The sequence below is a fragment of the Pyrus communis genome, chromosome 2 (assembly GCF_963583255.1).
Source record: "Pyrus communis chromosome 2, drPyrComm1.1, whole genome shotgun sequence".
Classification (NCBI taxonomy): domain Eukaryota; kingdom Viridiplantae; phylum Streptophyta; class Magnoliopsida; order Rosales; family Rosaceae; genus Pyrus; species Pyrus communis.
This window is the reverse complement of record NC_084804.1, coordinates 11,040,801-11,055,209: the sequence shown is the minus strand read 5'-3', so window position 1 is coordinate 11,055,209 and position 14,409 is coordinate 11,040,801. Positions and strand designations below refer to the sequence as shown.

Below are 14,409 nucleotides of genomic sequence, written 5' to 3'. Positions count from 1 at the left end.
TGGATTTCTGATAAGATTATTAACCAATCATGTCGCGCCACGTGTCATAATCGGTTCACAATCTTTGAGGATAGATTTCCATCAGATTTTTAACGAATGACGGCATGCCACGTGTCATAATCTGTTTACAATCTTTGAGGATAGATTTCCATCAGATTTGTAACGAATGACGGGATGCCACGTGGCATTATGCACAACCTAATCCTTTCTGAATCCTCTATATAATCCACCATCCATCCTCACAAATCTCACACCAAAATTCTCAAGCTCTCTATCATTATTTATAGTTTCTGCTTCCTTATTCACAAAAATCTGTATCATTATTCATAGTTTCTGTTTCTTTCTTTCAATGTCTTCTTCTTCTTCCTCAAGGATGATGTGGGAATTCAATCAGGAAGAGGAAGAATTGTTTAACGAATCAGAAGCAACATTCAATCACCAGGGGAAATCTCATAACTATTTTGTAGGTAAATTATTTTTCATGTGATAATACATATATACTAGCCACATTTTGTTATTATTATATAGAGTGTGCAATCAATCTACATTCTTTTATTTTGTAGGTAAATTATTTTGCATGTAGGTAAATTGTTATATATATTTGCAAAATATTGGTATTTAATTAATTTTGAATAAAAAATATTTATTTATTTTGTAGGAAAATTATTTTGCATGTATCATTACATAATTTACTAGGAACTTATATTGTTATTATATATATGTTGTGCAAAATAATTTACCTATTTTATATTTAAAATATTGATAATTTTGAATAAAATAACCTTTTTATATTTGTAGGATATACTAATTTACTTGTTAGCATCATGAGAAAACAAATATATAAGGAACATTGGTATCATGTAAATTTTTGTTATTAAATGCATATGAATCATGACATTTAAATTTTTTTCCAAATCCCCATAAGGTATTTGAAGACATTTAATTGAATGAAATAATGTAAAATAAAATGTAGATAATAAGTGAGAGACCCAAAGTAAGTGTTATTAAGGGTAATTTAGACATCAACAAATACAAATTTTGCCAAGTCAAACTTAATTATGGATATTGCTTAGTTGGAGCTTAATCATTGGGTTTTTGTTAGAAAAACTTACCATGACGGGTTTTAGTTAAAGAAAATTGAATTCTAAGGGGTGTACTCATATTTTCAGTTAAACAAATAATACGCACTGAAACATTATGTAATGGCTCAATTCTTCATTGAATCCTTTAAAGAGCTACTGAATAATACACGTCGTATTTTTCATGTAAATAAATACGTGTTCAGTAATTATTTTAAGTTACTTCTGCAATTCAAATATTGTTAAAGATGTATTTTCATTTTGTTTCTGATCTAAAATTTCAGAGAAGTGACGGGAAATTATTCTGTGGAGGTGAGAAAGCTGGGGCTTTGTCTTCTGGATCTAATTTGTGAAGGGGTAGGACTCGAAACTGGATTTTTTGAGGGTGAACTGAGCCAAGTGCAAGTGATGGCTGCAAATAATTACCCACCATGTCCAGACCCAAGTTTAACCTTGGGATTACCTAAACACTTTAATATTAATCTCATAACTATTCTTCTCCAAGAACAAGTTAATGGCCTTCAAGTTTTGAAAGATGAGCAGTGGCTGGCTGTTGAGCCTGTCCCTAATGCATTTGTGGTCAGTATTGGTCACATGTTACAGGTACTTCACCCACTTATATTACATGTTTATCTGAGAAGTTTCCCGTACGGGAGGTTCATTTTCATCATGAACGCCGAATATTAAGAATGTACGCATGTTCCATAGCCGTATTATATCTAGCCAGACTTATATATACTTCATTCTGTGGACGAAATTCGTTCTTTATTAAAGAAATTAGTGTGCATCAATGTTTTTGAAGGTGCATTAATACTATATTGATACGCTTTGTTGACGACAATAATATATATATATATATATATATCTCAATATATTATTAATAACAGATCAATAGTCCGTTGTTTAACAACATTCTCATGCATTTTGTTATGAATACAGATTATTAGCAGTGGGAATCTGAGCAGTGCTGACCACAGAGTTGTGACAGATAGTAAGGTTTCAAGGACATCAGTCGGATGCTTCATAAATACTTCTAGCACCTGCCGTATTGAACCTGCAAAAGCACTTATTAAGGACAGTTCTCCACTCTACAGAGCTTTTATATATAAAGATTTTGCTAGCACCTACATACAAGGTACTCTTGATGGAGTAGCGCCGCTCGACCTTTATAAGCTCCAACCTTAAAGCAGCCAACGTCCATTTGATCAAGTGTCATTTAGTTTCCAATTTGTTGACAGAGGTCTTTGATAGAGATATAACGTGGTTGTTTGTATGCTTGTGATGTTGCCACTTGTCCAAAGATTATAGATGGGCAGTTTGTTAGAAGTTAGTGAGTTGTATAAATACCTCATCAATGTAATTACTTCTTCACTAAGAAATGAATACAAGAATCATTTTCAGCTATCTTTCCTCTGTTTCTATGTGATGGTTCATCTTTCTTCATCTTCTCTGTGTATAGCTTAACAATCTTTGGATTGGAATCTCGTGGACGTATACGGGAGTTTATTATGTCAACTAAAATCAAAGCTCTCCAAGGTTGAATTGTGTTATGATTAAATGAATTCATTATTTAATATTAAAATAAAAAGGCACTTATTGTTAAATTAGGAATGAATCTGATTCTCTGAATACTTGATACATGTATCGATGACACAATGTTCTTCCCGTTGGAAATTGGCTGTTGTAAACTTCTTCCAAAAGATTATGCAAGATTATTCTTTCGGAAATATGTACAAATAATACTAGTTATGGAAGTTTGATGAAAAATACAACTAGAGTGATAAGACTCTACCTGATTAGAGAGAAAAAGGGAAAGAGAGATAAAATAAACTAAACATATTTTCATTCATCATAGTTGGGCCTAACAAATAGGAACCCAACATAGAGGGGCGCTAAACCGTAGTGTAAATACAGTTTAATGTTTGTTTATCTCTATTCGATTTTTGGTTAAAAGTTTGTGACCGGTTTTGTTTGTGCTTGTTTCTCTAATTCCTTTATAACTATAGGAAAAGAAATTGACGTTATAACTTCAAGTTCTTATGTAATCGTCCCCTTTTGTCTCCATCATATCTCTACCCTTTTGATTAGGAAGCCATTATTTTGCATATCAAATTCAAAAGAAATTCAAGCTAAAACAAGGCCATAGCAATTAATCTTCCTAATCAATTGTGAGTAACATGCATACGTAAGGCTTTTTTAGAAGAAAAATAATTTCACTATGTTAATCACTTAAGGCATAGCTCTAGTTCTCCGTTCATAACCCGAGACCTACACCTTAAACCCTAAGCTCTAGTTCTCCATCCATAATCCAAGACCTACACCTTAAGCCCTAAGCTCTTCCCAAGACATTTTAGAACCCTAAACCCAAAATGATCAACCCCAAACCTCGACGAACCTTCTAAAACGCTAAATCGTAAAAGTAAACCCTAGGCTTTGAGGGCCTTTTAAGCCTTTATAAAATCCTAAAAAAATAAGCTTGAGGACAAGACGGTAATCTCCCACCCCTTTTATTCAGTCAAAGGCTTACTTGCAATAAGATGTGTGGCTTATCCTAAAATATTTTATTAGACTTAGTATTTTTTTCTGAAATATGTTATTTTTCCTTAAAACTAATGTCCAACTTGATATTTAATATGAATTTACCCTTATGATAATATGAAGTTACCATTTGGACCCCCTCATAAAAATATAGCCATATGTACCGTGACTGAAGTACATTTTTCTTATTTGTCACATTTGTTTATATGATGATTCTGTAGCAACATTATGCAGTTGGATTAGGGGTCACATGTTTTTGACACACATTTTGACACACGTTTTTGCGGACACACACATTTAACTGTCTCTCTTTATGCTTTACCTCATAAATCATGTCTATCAAAAATCACCCCAATCGTATTTGTCCATTCTCTTTAAATTTAGTGTCTCTTTGTAAAACCGTATTTATCCATTTTCTTCACTACAAATGAATGTTTTAATGGTTTTGGATTTGTCTAATTTTTTTGCAAAGATAATCTATGAACAATGTACTAAAATATAGACGGTTCGGACTGTTGAAATATATTATGAAATGGGCCCCACAAAATGAGTGTCAAAGTATGTTAGATATATATAGACGAAGCCACCTTGGGCCCAGAGGGGGCGGATGAACCCACTCATTTTTTTTTTTTGAGAAAAAAATGCACATAATACATACAGTAATCCCATGTGATAGAGCATTTTTTACTATGAAATTTTTTAAGAATCAATTAAGAAATTGGGTTACAGATCAATGGATGAATAATAAGATGATTATTTTTATAGAGAGAAATATTTGATGGTATTAATAAATTCTTGAGCTTGTTAATTTGTAACTTTGTTGTTTGACAATGCCCATATATATATATAACAATGAGGCAAAGAGAGATCGATGCTGGAATTCAGGACACCCCAACACCCATCGTCATTGGGCTTGGGCACAAACACTTGGGGTGGTGCTCGTCCTTTGTTAGCACGAAACATACCGACAGAGTCACTTTAGCAGAAGTATCTGAGGCTCAACAAGATTCGAACGCACTACGAGATCTTCCCGGCTGAGGATTAGGACTTCGACAACTTGCCTAAGACTCCGCGCATAAACAAGAATGTCCTCCAACGCTGAGCAGGAACAGAAAACAATATGTAATGAAGTTTCGAAGATTGGTGTTGATTCCATCTTAGTCGTGCATGGCAAAGTTTCGAAGATGAAAATGGAGAGGGGAGACAAAGCATGCTTATGATCGGCTGGATTTACTTAAGCTCTTGTACTTACTAAGACAGGTTATTGAATTTGATTTGCATCAAAATCTATATATTTTGGTCCATAGGTGCATAGCTGAATTAGACCTTACAATTTAAGTTTATACTTTTCCTCTTTTAATTTGTTATTTTTTTCAGTGAGGGGGTCACTTGATTGTGTGGTGGATTGCCGAGTAAGTGTAAATTGTAATTGTGTAAGGAGATGGCAATTTTCCATTTAGTTTTTCCTAGAGATCCGATATAATCTAATTAAAAGCTCTATTTTTCTTCTTATGATATTTGCTTCAAAAGCAAACTAGAGGACGCTTTTAAAAGCTCTTGCCGTAAATCATTAAAAGGTCCAATCTTCAATAATGTGATATTTCTTTTATTTCATTAGAAGAATTGAATCCGCAACAAATGTTAATTTTAACCAATGTGAAATCCATTATCGAAGATGGATTGTACTTGTCAACCGTAGAGCCCTCAACAATGTGATTTTTTTATTTTTTTATTATTGTTTACGTAACAATGTATAACATGCAAATAATTATGATCGACGATTCCAAATTGTAATTGTTGTGGTCACCCCTATTCATGAGTGATGATTTCAAATTCATGTTTAACAATGAATTAGTTAGTCAATTTGGGCATAGTCAAGTTGATTAGGACATATTACGCTCTTAGTATTCAAGTTTAAGTATTTTCTTCCGTAAAACTGTGTCATCATAATATCATTTAAATATATATCAGTAAATTTGTTTAATTTTCATCAAAATTCTTCAACAAGATAGATGTTTGTAGATTCCCCTTAAGATCATATTTGTTTGTTTTATGCATCTACAACCAAATAAAAAACTGAGGGAAGAACATATTAATAACACCTAATTATGTAGCCTTCTCGTCAATATTTTTCTGTTTTCGATTAATTAAATATTCTTCTTAGTTTAACATTTGGTTTGTCCGCTTCTGATTTTCAACTATGGCTTGTCTGTTTCTGCATGCTCCTATACCACAGCATGAAAAAAGAATATGCTTTTATGAAATGGACGTTTAATCTGTCTTCCTTCAAACTATTTTAAACCATTTCATTTTTAATTAACTTCATTATTTTGAACAAAAAAAAAAAAAATGGAGAAACTCATCTCAAACGGAAGGGACTTGCAGTATGTACCTGAATCTTATATATTACCCCTTGAAACTAGACCTGGGAATGTACGTGTTTCACTATTTGAGAGCATCCCGGTTATTTATTTTCTTGGCACTGACAAACCACAGCTGATCAAGCAGATCACAGAAGCTGCCCGAGAGTTCGGGTTTTTCCAGGTTTGCCTTACTCGTTTATTTTTTTGTAGTGATTTTCACATTATCGTTTTCTCATTCTATGCTTCTCTTGTTTATGTCTTTCCTTGATTCTTCTTTGATTTATTCAATTCAAAAGCTAGAGAAAAAAAAAAAAAAAAAAAAAAGACGGGAGAAAAGAGTGTGAAAATGACTTCCTCTTCTTTCTTTTTGTTTTGGTGGTTAAAAGGCGGATTTACAAATCGATAACTTGATTTGCAAATGCAGTTGGTTAATCATGGAGTGCCAGACAATTTGATGCATGATGTCGTGAGTGTGTCCAAGGAGTTTTTTGAGCAGCCTTCTGAAGACAAAGCAAGCCTCTATTCTGAAGATGCTAAGAAAAGTTGCAGACTATACACCAGCATCGACTATGTGAAGGAGTAGAAACATTATTGGAGAGACAATTTAAGACTTGTCATCCTCTGGAGGAACACATCGATTCCTGGCCTGAAAAACCGGCTAAATATCGGTATTTTAATCACTTCCCTAGAGTTAGTTGATTCGTGTATTATATGCGTACAAAACACTTTTTGAAAAATACTTTGTTTTCCATACAATTATCAGACATATGGAAGATACGTGTTTTCTTAAACTACTATACACGTATATTGTTTGCATGAATAATACATATATACGGCTAATTGGATTAATAGTCCCCGTGGTGATAGAGTAGTTGGAAAATAGCCCATGTGGTAAAAAAAAAAACTAGGATTTAAGTCCCTATGGTAAAGTTTGTTAGGATTTATGCCTAAAATTGAAAATTCCGTCAACTTTCCTTTAATTATTAGCACGCGAGCCAGCCTCACACGTTAACAATTAATGGAGAAGTCCGTTTTAGCCTAACATGTGTACGGAGAGTTTTGTTTTAGCCTAATATGTGTGGCTCACGTGCTAATAATTAACAAAAAATTGATGAAATTTTTAATTTAGTGCATAAATCCTAACAGACTTTACCACAGGGGCTTAAATCCTAGTTTTTTTTTACCACATAGACTATCTTCCAACTACCCTATCACCACGGGAACTATTAATCCAATTAGGCCTACATATATATTGTTTGCATACTTATACATGTACTATAAGCATATTGAAAAAAAACACTACAAATAAAGAAAACTAAACAAATAATACTAAAATATTATATAATGGCTCAATTCTGCATCGAATCTTTTAAAGAGCTATTGAACAATGTTGAACAAAAATTCAGAAATAAATAAAAATAACAGAAATAACAAAACTTGAAATACTTTATTAATGATAAATACTTGCTATACAGAATGAAATAACAAGAATAAATACAAGATTAACCATAGGTAGAAGCTAATGCAAAAACTATGTCCTTCGAACAGTATTTCCGTCTCACTTTTGTGCTTGTGGTTCTACAATGTCTGCTCGACCAGGATACAACTACCTAATTCTATAACCCGCACTAGATTATAGAATTCTAGTGAATTGTTTTGTGTGTTTACTCTTTGGAAATTTTGTACTGAAGAGAAAGAGGAAGAAAATGATGATACTATTTGGAAAATGTGATTGCAAATATATAGGTTGTTTCACACCCTATCTATTGAGCTTTTTCTAAGAGATGTGTCTCTTAATCAAACGTGTCTTAATTAATATGTTAATTAAAAAACTTTATTTGAAATTAAAATTAATATTAATTGTATTAGGCTACATTATACATACCTAATTCACAAAATTATAAGGCTCAGACATTCAATCTATTTTCAAATAGTTCAAGTTCTAATTACTAGAACAAAGGACTAGACCTATATAAATGGCAATGGGAACTAAAAAGTTCCCCGATGTGGGATACTAGGAGTCTCAAAACTCCAACAAACAATACACGTTTGTATTTTTCATGAACTATATATGCGGGTTCGGTATTTTTCTACTATGAGCCTATGATCACTTCGTCGTAACCCTTCAAGACATTTATTTTAAGTCACCATTGCAATTCAAAAGATTGTTAAAGATGTATTTTCTTTTTTGTTTCTGATCTAAAATTTCAGAGAAGTGTTGGGACATTATTCGGTGGAGGTGTGGAAGCTGGGGCTGTGTCTTCTGGATCTAATTTGTGAAGGGTTAGGACTCGAAACTGGATTTTTTGAGGGTGAACTGAGCCAAGTGCAGTTGATGGCTGCAAATTATTACCCCACCATGTCCAGACCCAAGTTTAACCTTGGGATTACCTAAACACAGTAATATTAATCTCATAACTATTCTTCTCCAAGAACAAGTTCATGGCCTTCAAGTCTTGAAAGATGATCAATGGCTGGCTGTTGAGCCTGTCCCCAATGCATTTGTGGTCAATATAGGTCACATGTTGCAGGTACTTCACCTCCCCCCCCCCACACACACACACACACATATATATATATCTTAGAAATCTGTAAAGCAGGTTCGTTCATTATTAAAAACGGATGCTCTGTCGAAAATGTATTTGATAAGCTGTTGATACCTTTTGTTTGAGGACAATGATATATATGTTAGAGTTCGAAGAAATTATACACTGTGAGCTATGACTACACATATCCTCTCTGAGAATGAAAGGAATTACAGTACGAAAAATGAAGGAGAGATGATGATAGAGAGAGAGAGAATAGAGAATATAACTCTGAATATTCTTCACACATTCACCATTTCATTCATTTGAGAGAGTGAGGGAATATCACTCTCTTTCTAACCATTATATACTTTTGGCAATATTCAAAATAACATCAAGGCAATCCCAGCCTTCTATCTTACACCCTATGAGATGAAGACACATGTCTACTTACTTAAGATCTATGAGACTTAAACAAGAAAGTATACAACCAATTTAGCTAATCATTCTAGCAATATGAGCTAGAAATACAACTACCACACTACCACATCATATCACAATTTACACACTAACAACCCCTTTTAAATTGTGAACTGATTTCACCCCAAGAAGTTCTCTAAGATAGGTGAATTGCTCTCTTGCTAATGCCTTTGTAAAAAGGTCATCAACTTGCACCTTTGTAGGACAGTGAACCAAGTCAATCACTCCTTGCTGCAATGCCTCCTTGATGAAGTGATACCTTCTATTTATATGCTTGGTTTTTTGATGAAATATGGGATTCTTAGTGATAGCAATAGTTGAAGTATTGTCACAATTCAGTGGTGTTGCAACAAATTGCATTTCACCAAAATCTTCTAGCACAAATCGTAGCCAAGTGGCTTGGCAATTGCCTCAGATGCACTAATATACTCTGCTTTAGCCGTGGACAAATTAACACATTGTTGTTTGACAGAGGTCCAAGAAAAGAAATAGTTGCCAAATGTAAAAGCATAACCATATGTGCTTTTCATGTCTTCTTCTAAACCACTTCAATCACTATCATACAAGCCTATCAGAATTGCTCCTTTGCTTTCTTGTACTCTAAACCAAAATCCAGAGTTCCTTGAACATATTTGAGCACCCTCTTTGCTGTCCCATGATGCTTGTTAGAAGGACAGTGCATGAACCTTGCTAACAAACATGCAACATACATTATATCAGGCTTTGTTGTTGTGAAGTACTGCAAGCTTCACACAATTTTCTTATATTAAGCTTCATCTGCAGCTCCACAATCATCTTCATTTCTCAGTTTTTCATTTGGTACAAGTGGAGTGCTCACAAGTTTACAATCCTGGAGTACAAATTTCTTCAACAGAGATGAAACATACTTCATCTGGTATATGAAGATGTTGTCTTCAGTTTGCATAACTCTCATTCCTAGAAAATGGTGCAGCAAACCCGAATCTATCATTTCATACTTATGCATTATATCAGCCTTGAATTCATCCATTAACTCGTGAGAACTTCCAGTATAAACTATATCATCAACATAAATGGACACTATGATCAAATCTGAGTCTCCTCTACACTTGGTATACAATGTTGCCTAACTGGTACTTCTTTTGAAACCACACTGTGCAAAATAAAAATCAATCTCTCCATACCAGGCCCTAGGTGCCTGCTTTAGACCATACAAGGCTTTGTGCAATTTGTACACCTTATCCTCATCTCCTTGCACAATGAATCCATATGGCTGACCTACATACACCACATCTTCAAGTACACCATTTAAGAAAGTCGATTTCACATCTAGTTCAAACAGTTTCCAATCGTTCTTTGTAATCGGTGCAATAAGAGTTCTTATGGTGTCTAACCTTGCCACAAGTGCAAAGGTTTCATTATAGTTTATCCCAGGCTTTTGTGCATAGCCCTTTGCAACTAGCCTAGCCTTATTCTTTTGAACCGAGCCATCTAAGTTCAACTTTGTTTTATACACCCATTTTACCCTAATCATAGGTTTATTAAATGGTCTCCTTACCAATTCCCATGTTTGATTCTTCTCAATCATACTCATTTCATCCTTCATTGCCTTTTTCCATGCTTTATCATGTGCAGCTTCATCAAAGCATTTTGGTTAAACAATACATAAGTGACATCTCTCATAAATCTCACTCAAGTTCCTATACCTCAGTGGAGTATCATCATACTAAGGTATAGATAATGAGCTAGTTGATTCATCAGAACCAGTGGCTGGAGAACTTTCAATTTGAACTTGAGACCCATCAGGTATCACTTGTTCCAGAGATATTGACACTTCATCAATTTTACCCATGTCCAGAGACTCATTTGTAGATAGTGGGATGCATACTTCCTTGATTTTATGCTTCTCCCAGTCCCATTTACCATTTTCATCAAAGATTACATCCCTAGAGAGCAAAACCTTTTGAGTTGCAGGATTAAGCACTCTATATCCCTTCTCACAAGCACCATATCCAATTAAAATACCTATGACACTTGTTTCTTCTAATTTGTGTGTCAAATTTCCTGGAATAAGAGAGTAACACATTGAACCAAACACTTTTGGGTGTTCAATCCCATGTTTTCTTCCACTGAACTTACTCAAAAGGTGTAATATTCCCCAAAGCTTTTGTAGGACTTCTGTTTAGTAGATATACAGATGTGTTCACTGCTTCACACCATGCATTGTAAGGGAGTTCTTTCTCATACAGCATGCACTTGGCCATCTCCACAACAGTCATGTTTTTCCTTTCTACAACTCCATTCTGTTGTGGAGAATATGCAACAATGGGTTGTCTATATATCCCCAAGGTTTCACAGAACTTCTCAAATTCATTTGAGGTGAACTCTCATCCCCTATCTGTTCTCAATTTCTTCACAAGATATCCACATTGAAGCTCTACCATATCTTTAAATTTCTTAAATACATGGAAGACCTCTGATTTGTTTGTCAAAAAATAGACCCAACACATCCTTAAGTAGTCATGAAAGTAATGAAGTACTTGTTTCCACTCAGACTTGGAGTTTACATAGGACCACACACATCTGAGTGTATTAATTCCAATGGTTCATTTGCTTTCCACATTGATTCTTTGGGAAATGACTCCCTGTGATTCTTCCCAAGTGCACACCCTTGACACATTTCATCATTATCTTGGATTTTAGGTAGCCCCAATACCATTCATTGACTTTGTAATAACTTAAGACTCCTGAAATTTAGATGACCAAACCTCTTGTGCCACACCTTTGCACACTTTTGCACATTTGTTCTCAATGCAAGCTCTTTGTTTGTACTGCAAATCAAGGGAAAACACCTATTTCCTTTTGGTTTCACACTGACCACCGAGTTTCTTAGAGATCTGTCATCAAACACATCCACTCTATAGTCTCCAAACAGAAGAAAGTAACCATGCTCATTCATCTGACCTACACTGAGCAAATTCTCTGCAAGACCAGGTATAAACATAACTTCCTTTATATATCTCCTACCCTTCATTGTCTCAATGACCAGTGTCCATTTTCCTGCCACTTTAACCAAGACTCCAGTGCCTACTTGGACCTTGGCTTTCACATTTCTATCAATGTCTACAAGCAAATATTCCTTGGATGTCATATGATTACTACATCCACTATCTATATACCACACATCAATCATTTTCTCCACTTCACCAAAGTGATTAGCATAGAACAAATTAACAGCTTCTTCCACCTGATGAGCAAGATTTACTTGTTGCACAACCTTGTTTGTCTTACAGTATCTTCCAATATGTCCAATCTTATTGCATTTGTGACACTTGACCTTGTTCTTGACCCAACATTCACCATAGTGTAGTCTATCACAGAATTTACACTTATCTCCAGTGTTGTTTGCTTCATTTTTCATAGGAACACCAGCCTTATTACTCCAATTAGTTTTGTTACTCCACTGTTTTCCTTTTGACTTGAAATTCTTATGGTATTTGCTATTGTTTGTTTGACCATTAAACCTATTTGGTTTCGATGCAATGTTCAAACTAGCAAATGCTTTCTCCATACTACTTTCACCATGCCTATCAAGTCTTTGTTCATAACCCTTTAAAGTGACAATCACATCCTAAGCATCTATGGTGTCCAAATCCTTAGTATTTTCTATCAGAGCTGCAATACTATCATAGGATTTAGGCAAACTAATTAACAATTTCTACACAATTCTCTGATTACTCTGATCTTCACCATAACTTCTCATTTGATTAATCAGATCAAACAATTTAGCAATATACATAGAGAGAGATTCATTATCATTCATGCGAGTATACTCAAAATCTTGTCTAAGACCTTGAAGTTTCACAAATCTTACTTGCTTATCACCAACAAATTCTTGTTTCAGAATGTCCCATGTAGCCTTTGCACTTTCATGGGTTGCAATTCTCGAGAAAATTTGATCTCAGTATTCATAATAACATCAATGCAATCCCAGCCTTCCATCTTACACCCTATGAGATGAAGACACATGTCTACTTACTTACTTAAGACCTATGAGACTTAAACAAGAAAGTATACAACCAATTTAGCTAATCATTCTAGCAATATGAGCTAGAAATACAACTACCACATCAGATCACAATTTACACACTAACAATATATATATATACTCTATTCTTATTAGGAAGTTCGTTCTTTATTAAAAAAATTAGGGTGCACCAATGCCTTTGAAGGTGCATTAATAATATGTCGATACGTTTTGTTGACAACAAATATATATATATATATATATATATATTAATTATTAATCACATATCAATAGTCCGTTCTTTAACAAACATCTCCTGCATTTTTGCTATGAACACAGATTATCAGTAACGGGAATCTGAGCAGTGTTGACCAGAGTTGTGACAGACAGCAAGGTTTCAAGGACCACAGTCATAAGCTTCATACATCCTTCTAGCACCTGCCATATTGAACCTGCAAAAGCACTTGTTAAGGACAGTTCTCCACTCCACCGAGCTTTTATATATAAAGATTTTATTAGCACCTACATACAAGATACTCTTGAGACAGTACCGCCGCTCGACCGTTATAAGCTCCAACCTTAAAGCAGCCAACGCCCATTTAGTCTAGCGTCATTTAGTTTCCAATTTGTTGACAGAAGTGAAGTCTTTGGATTGGAATCTCAATTCTCATGGACTGAAGTTTGTTATGTCAACTAAAATCAAAGCTCTTCAAGGCTGAAGTGTGTTCAAATTTTCTGTAACGGATACGGATCCTTAAAGCACTTTTTCTGATCTTGCGTCAATGCTAATGTCATTATCTTATGCTTAGTGCATCACAACAATAGAATCTAAGTTTTTTTTAGTCAAATTGGTCTTTGAAATTGACACAACTCTTCACTTTGGCCCCTGTCAATGAAAATTTATAGAAGTGGTCCCTTAGTTCGTCCATTGTAAATCATTTTGGTCATTTCATGAAAATCTGTCAGTATCATCGTTAAATAGAAGGTTGGTTTGACAAAAAATATTCTTAAAAAGGTAATCACGTGGTCGTTCGCGTGACCACATAACGAGGATATTGACAAATTTTTTACAGCAAAAACTAAAATAATTTACGGTGGACAAACTCAATGACCACTTTTGTCGATTTTCATTGTCTGGACCAAAGTGAAGAGTTATGTTAATCTCAAGAGCTATTTTAACTAAAAAATCTCGATGCAAAGATATATGCTATAAAATCTCAATGCAAAGATAAACACTCTTAACCACCTAAATTACAAATTCCTTACAAACTTTAAGCCTTAATGAATGACAAATGCCACTAAATCCACCTTATCTTTCAAGTTTCTAAGTGCACAAGTTGGAAAGTTGGATATATCTTTCAAGTCCTAATCTTACCAAAATTTGCTTGTGGTTTGAAGCATTTTGTACCTTCCTTTGG

The 14,409-nt window shown here is 34.4% G+C and overlaps 3 protein-coding genes across 3 annotated transcripts; 2 read left to right on the top strand and 1 right to left on the bottom strand.

The window, feature by feature from the left end:
• The first annotated feature begins 1,487 nt into the window (after nt 1–1,487).
• On the top strand, nt 1,488–2,264 carry LOC137724740 (protein DMR6-LIKE OXYGENASE 2-like). The gene is made up of 2 exons (XM_068463450.1): nt 1,488–1,682; nt 2,019–2,264. The coding sequence occupies exons 1-2, from the start codon at nt 1,488–1,490 to the stop codon at nt 2,262–2,264; spliced, it is 441 nt and encodes a 146-aa protein (XP_068319551.1).
• Nucleotides 2,265–5,966: 3,702 nt separating this feature from the next.
• LOC137724738 (protein DOWNY MILDEW RESISTANCE 6-like) lies at nt 5,967–6,563 on the top strand. Its single transcript, XM_068463449.1, has 2 exons — nt 5,967–6,161; nt 6,405–6,563. The coding sequence occupies exons 1-2, from the start codon at nt 5,967–5,969 to the stop codon at nt 6,561–6,563; spliced, it is 354 nt and encodes a 117-aa protein (XP_068319550.1).
• A 3,188-nt stretch (nt 6,564–9,751) lies between these two features.
• LOC137724737 (uncharacterized) lies at nt 9,752–12,535 on the bottom strand. The gene is made up of 5 exons (XM_068463448.1): nt 11,733–12,535; nt 11,160–11,298; nt 10,729–10,957; nt 10,149–10,242; nt 9,752–10,007 (listed from the first exon to the last, which is right to left on the bottom strand). The coding sequence occupies exons 1-5, from the start codon at nt 12,533–12,535 to the stop codon at nt 9,752–9,754; spliced, it is 1,521 nt and encodes a 506-aa protein (XP_068319549.1).
• Between the last annotated feature and the right edge of the window lie 1,874 nt (nt 12,536–14,409).

Bases quoted from the DNA above. Each gene is read 5' to 3' on its own strand.
- LOC137724737 (XM_068463448.1), bottom strand. From the start codon at position 12,535: ATGGAGAAAGCATTTGCTAGTTTGAACATTGCATCGAAACCAAATAGG. The intron at 11,299-11,732 runs GTTTGGTCATCT...GGGGATATATAG, and splicing joins GCAAAGGTGTGGCACAAGAG to ACAACCCATTGTTGCATATT. The intron at 10,008-10,148 runs GTATGGAGAGAT...TTATACTGGAAG, and splicing joins AAGCAGGCACCTAGGGCCTG to TTCTCACGAGTTAATGGATG.
- LOC137724738 (XM_068463449.1), top strand. From the start codon at position 5,967: ATGGAGAAACTCATCTCAAACGGAAGGGACTTGCAGTATGTACCTGAA. The intron at 6,162-6,404 runs GTTTGCCTTACT...TTGCAAATGCAG, and splicing joins GAGAGTTCGGGTTTTTCCAG to TTGGTTAATCATGGAGTGCC.
- LOC137724740 (XM_068463450.1), top strand. From the start codon at position 1,488: ATGGCTGCAAATAATTACCCACCATGTCCAGACCCAAGTTTAACCTTG. The intron at 1,683-2,018 runs GTACTTCACCCA...TTATGAATACAG, and splicing joins GTATTGGTCACATGTTACAG to ATTATTAGCAGTGGGAATCT.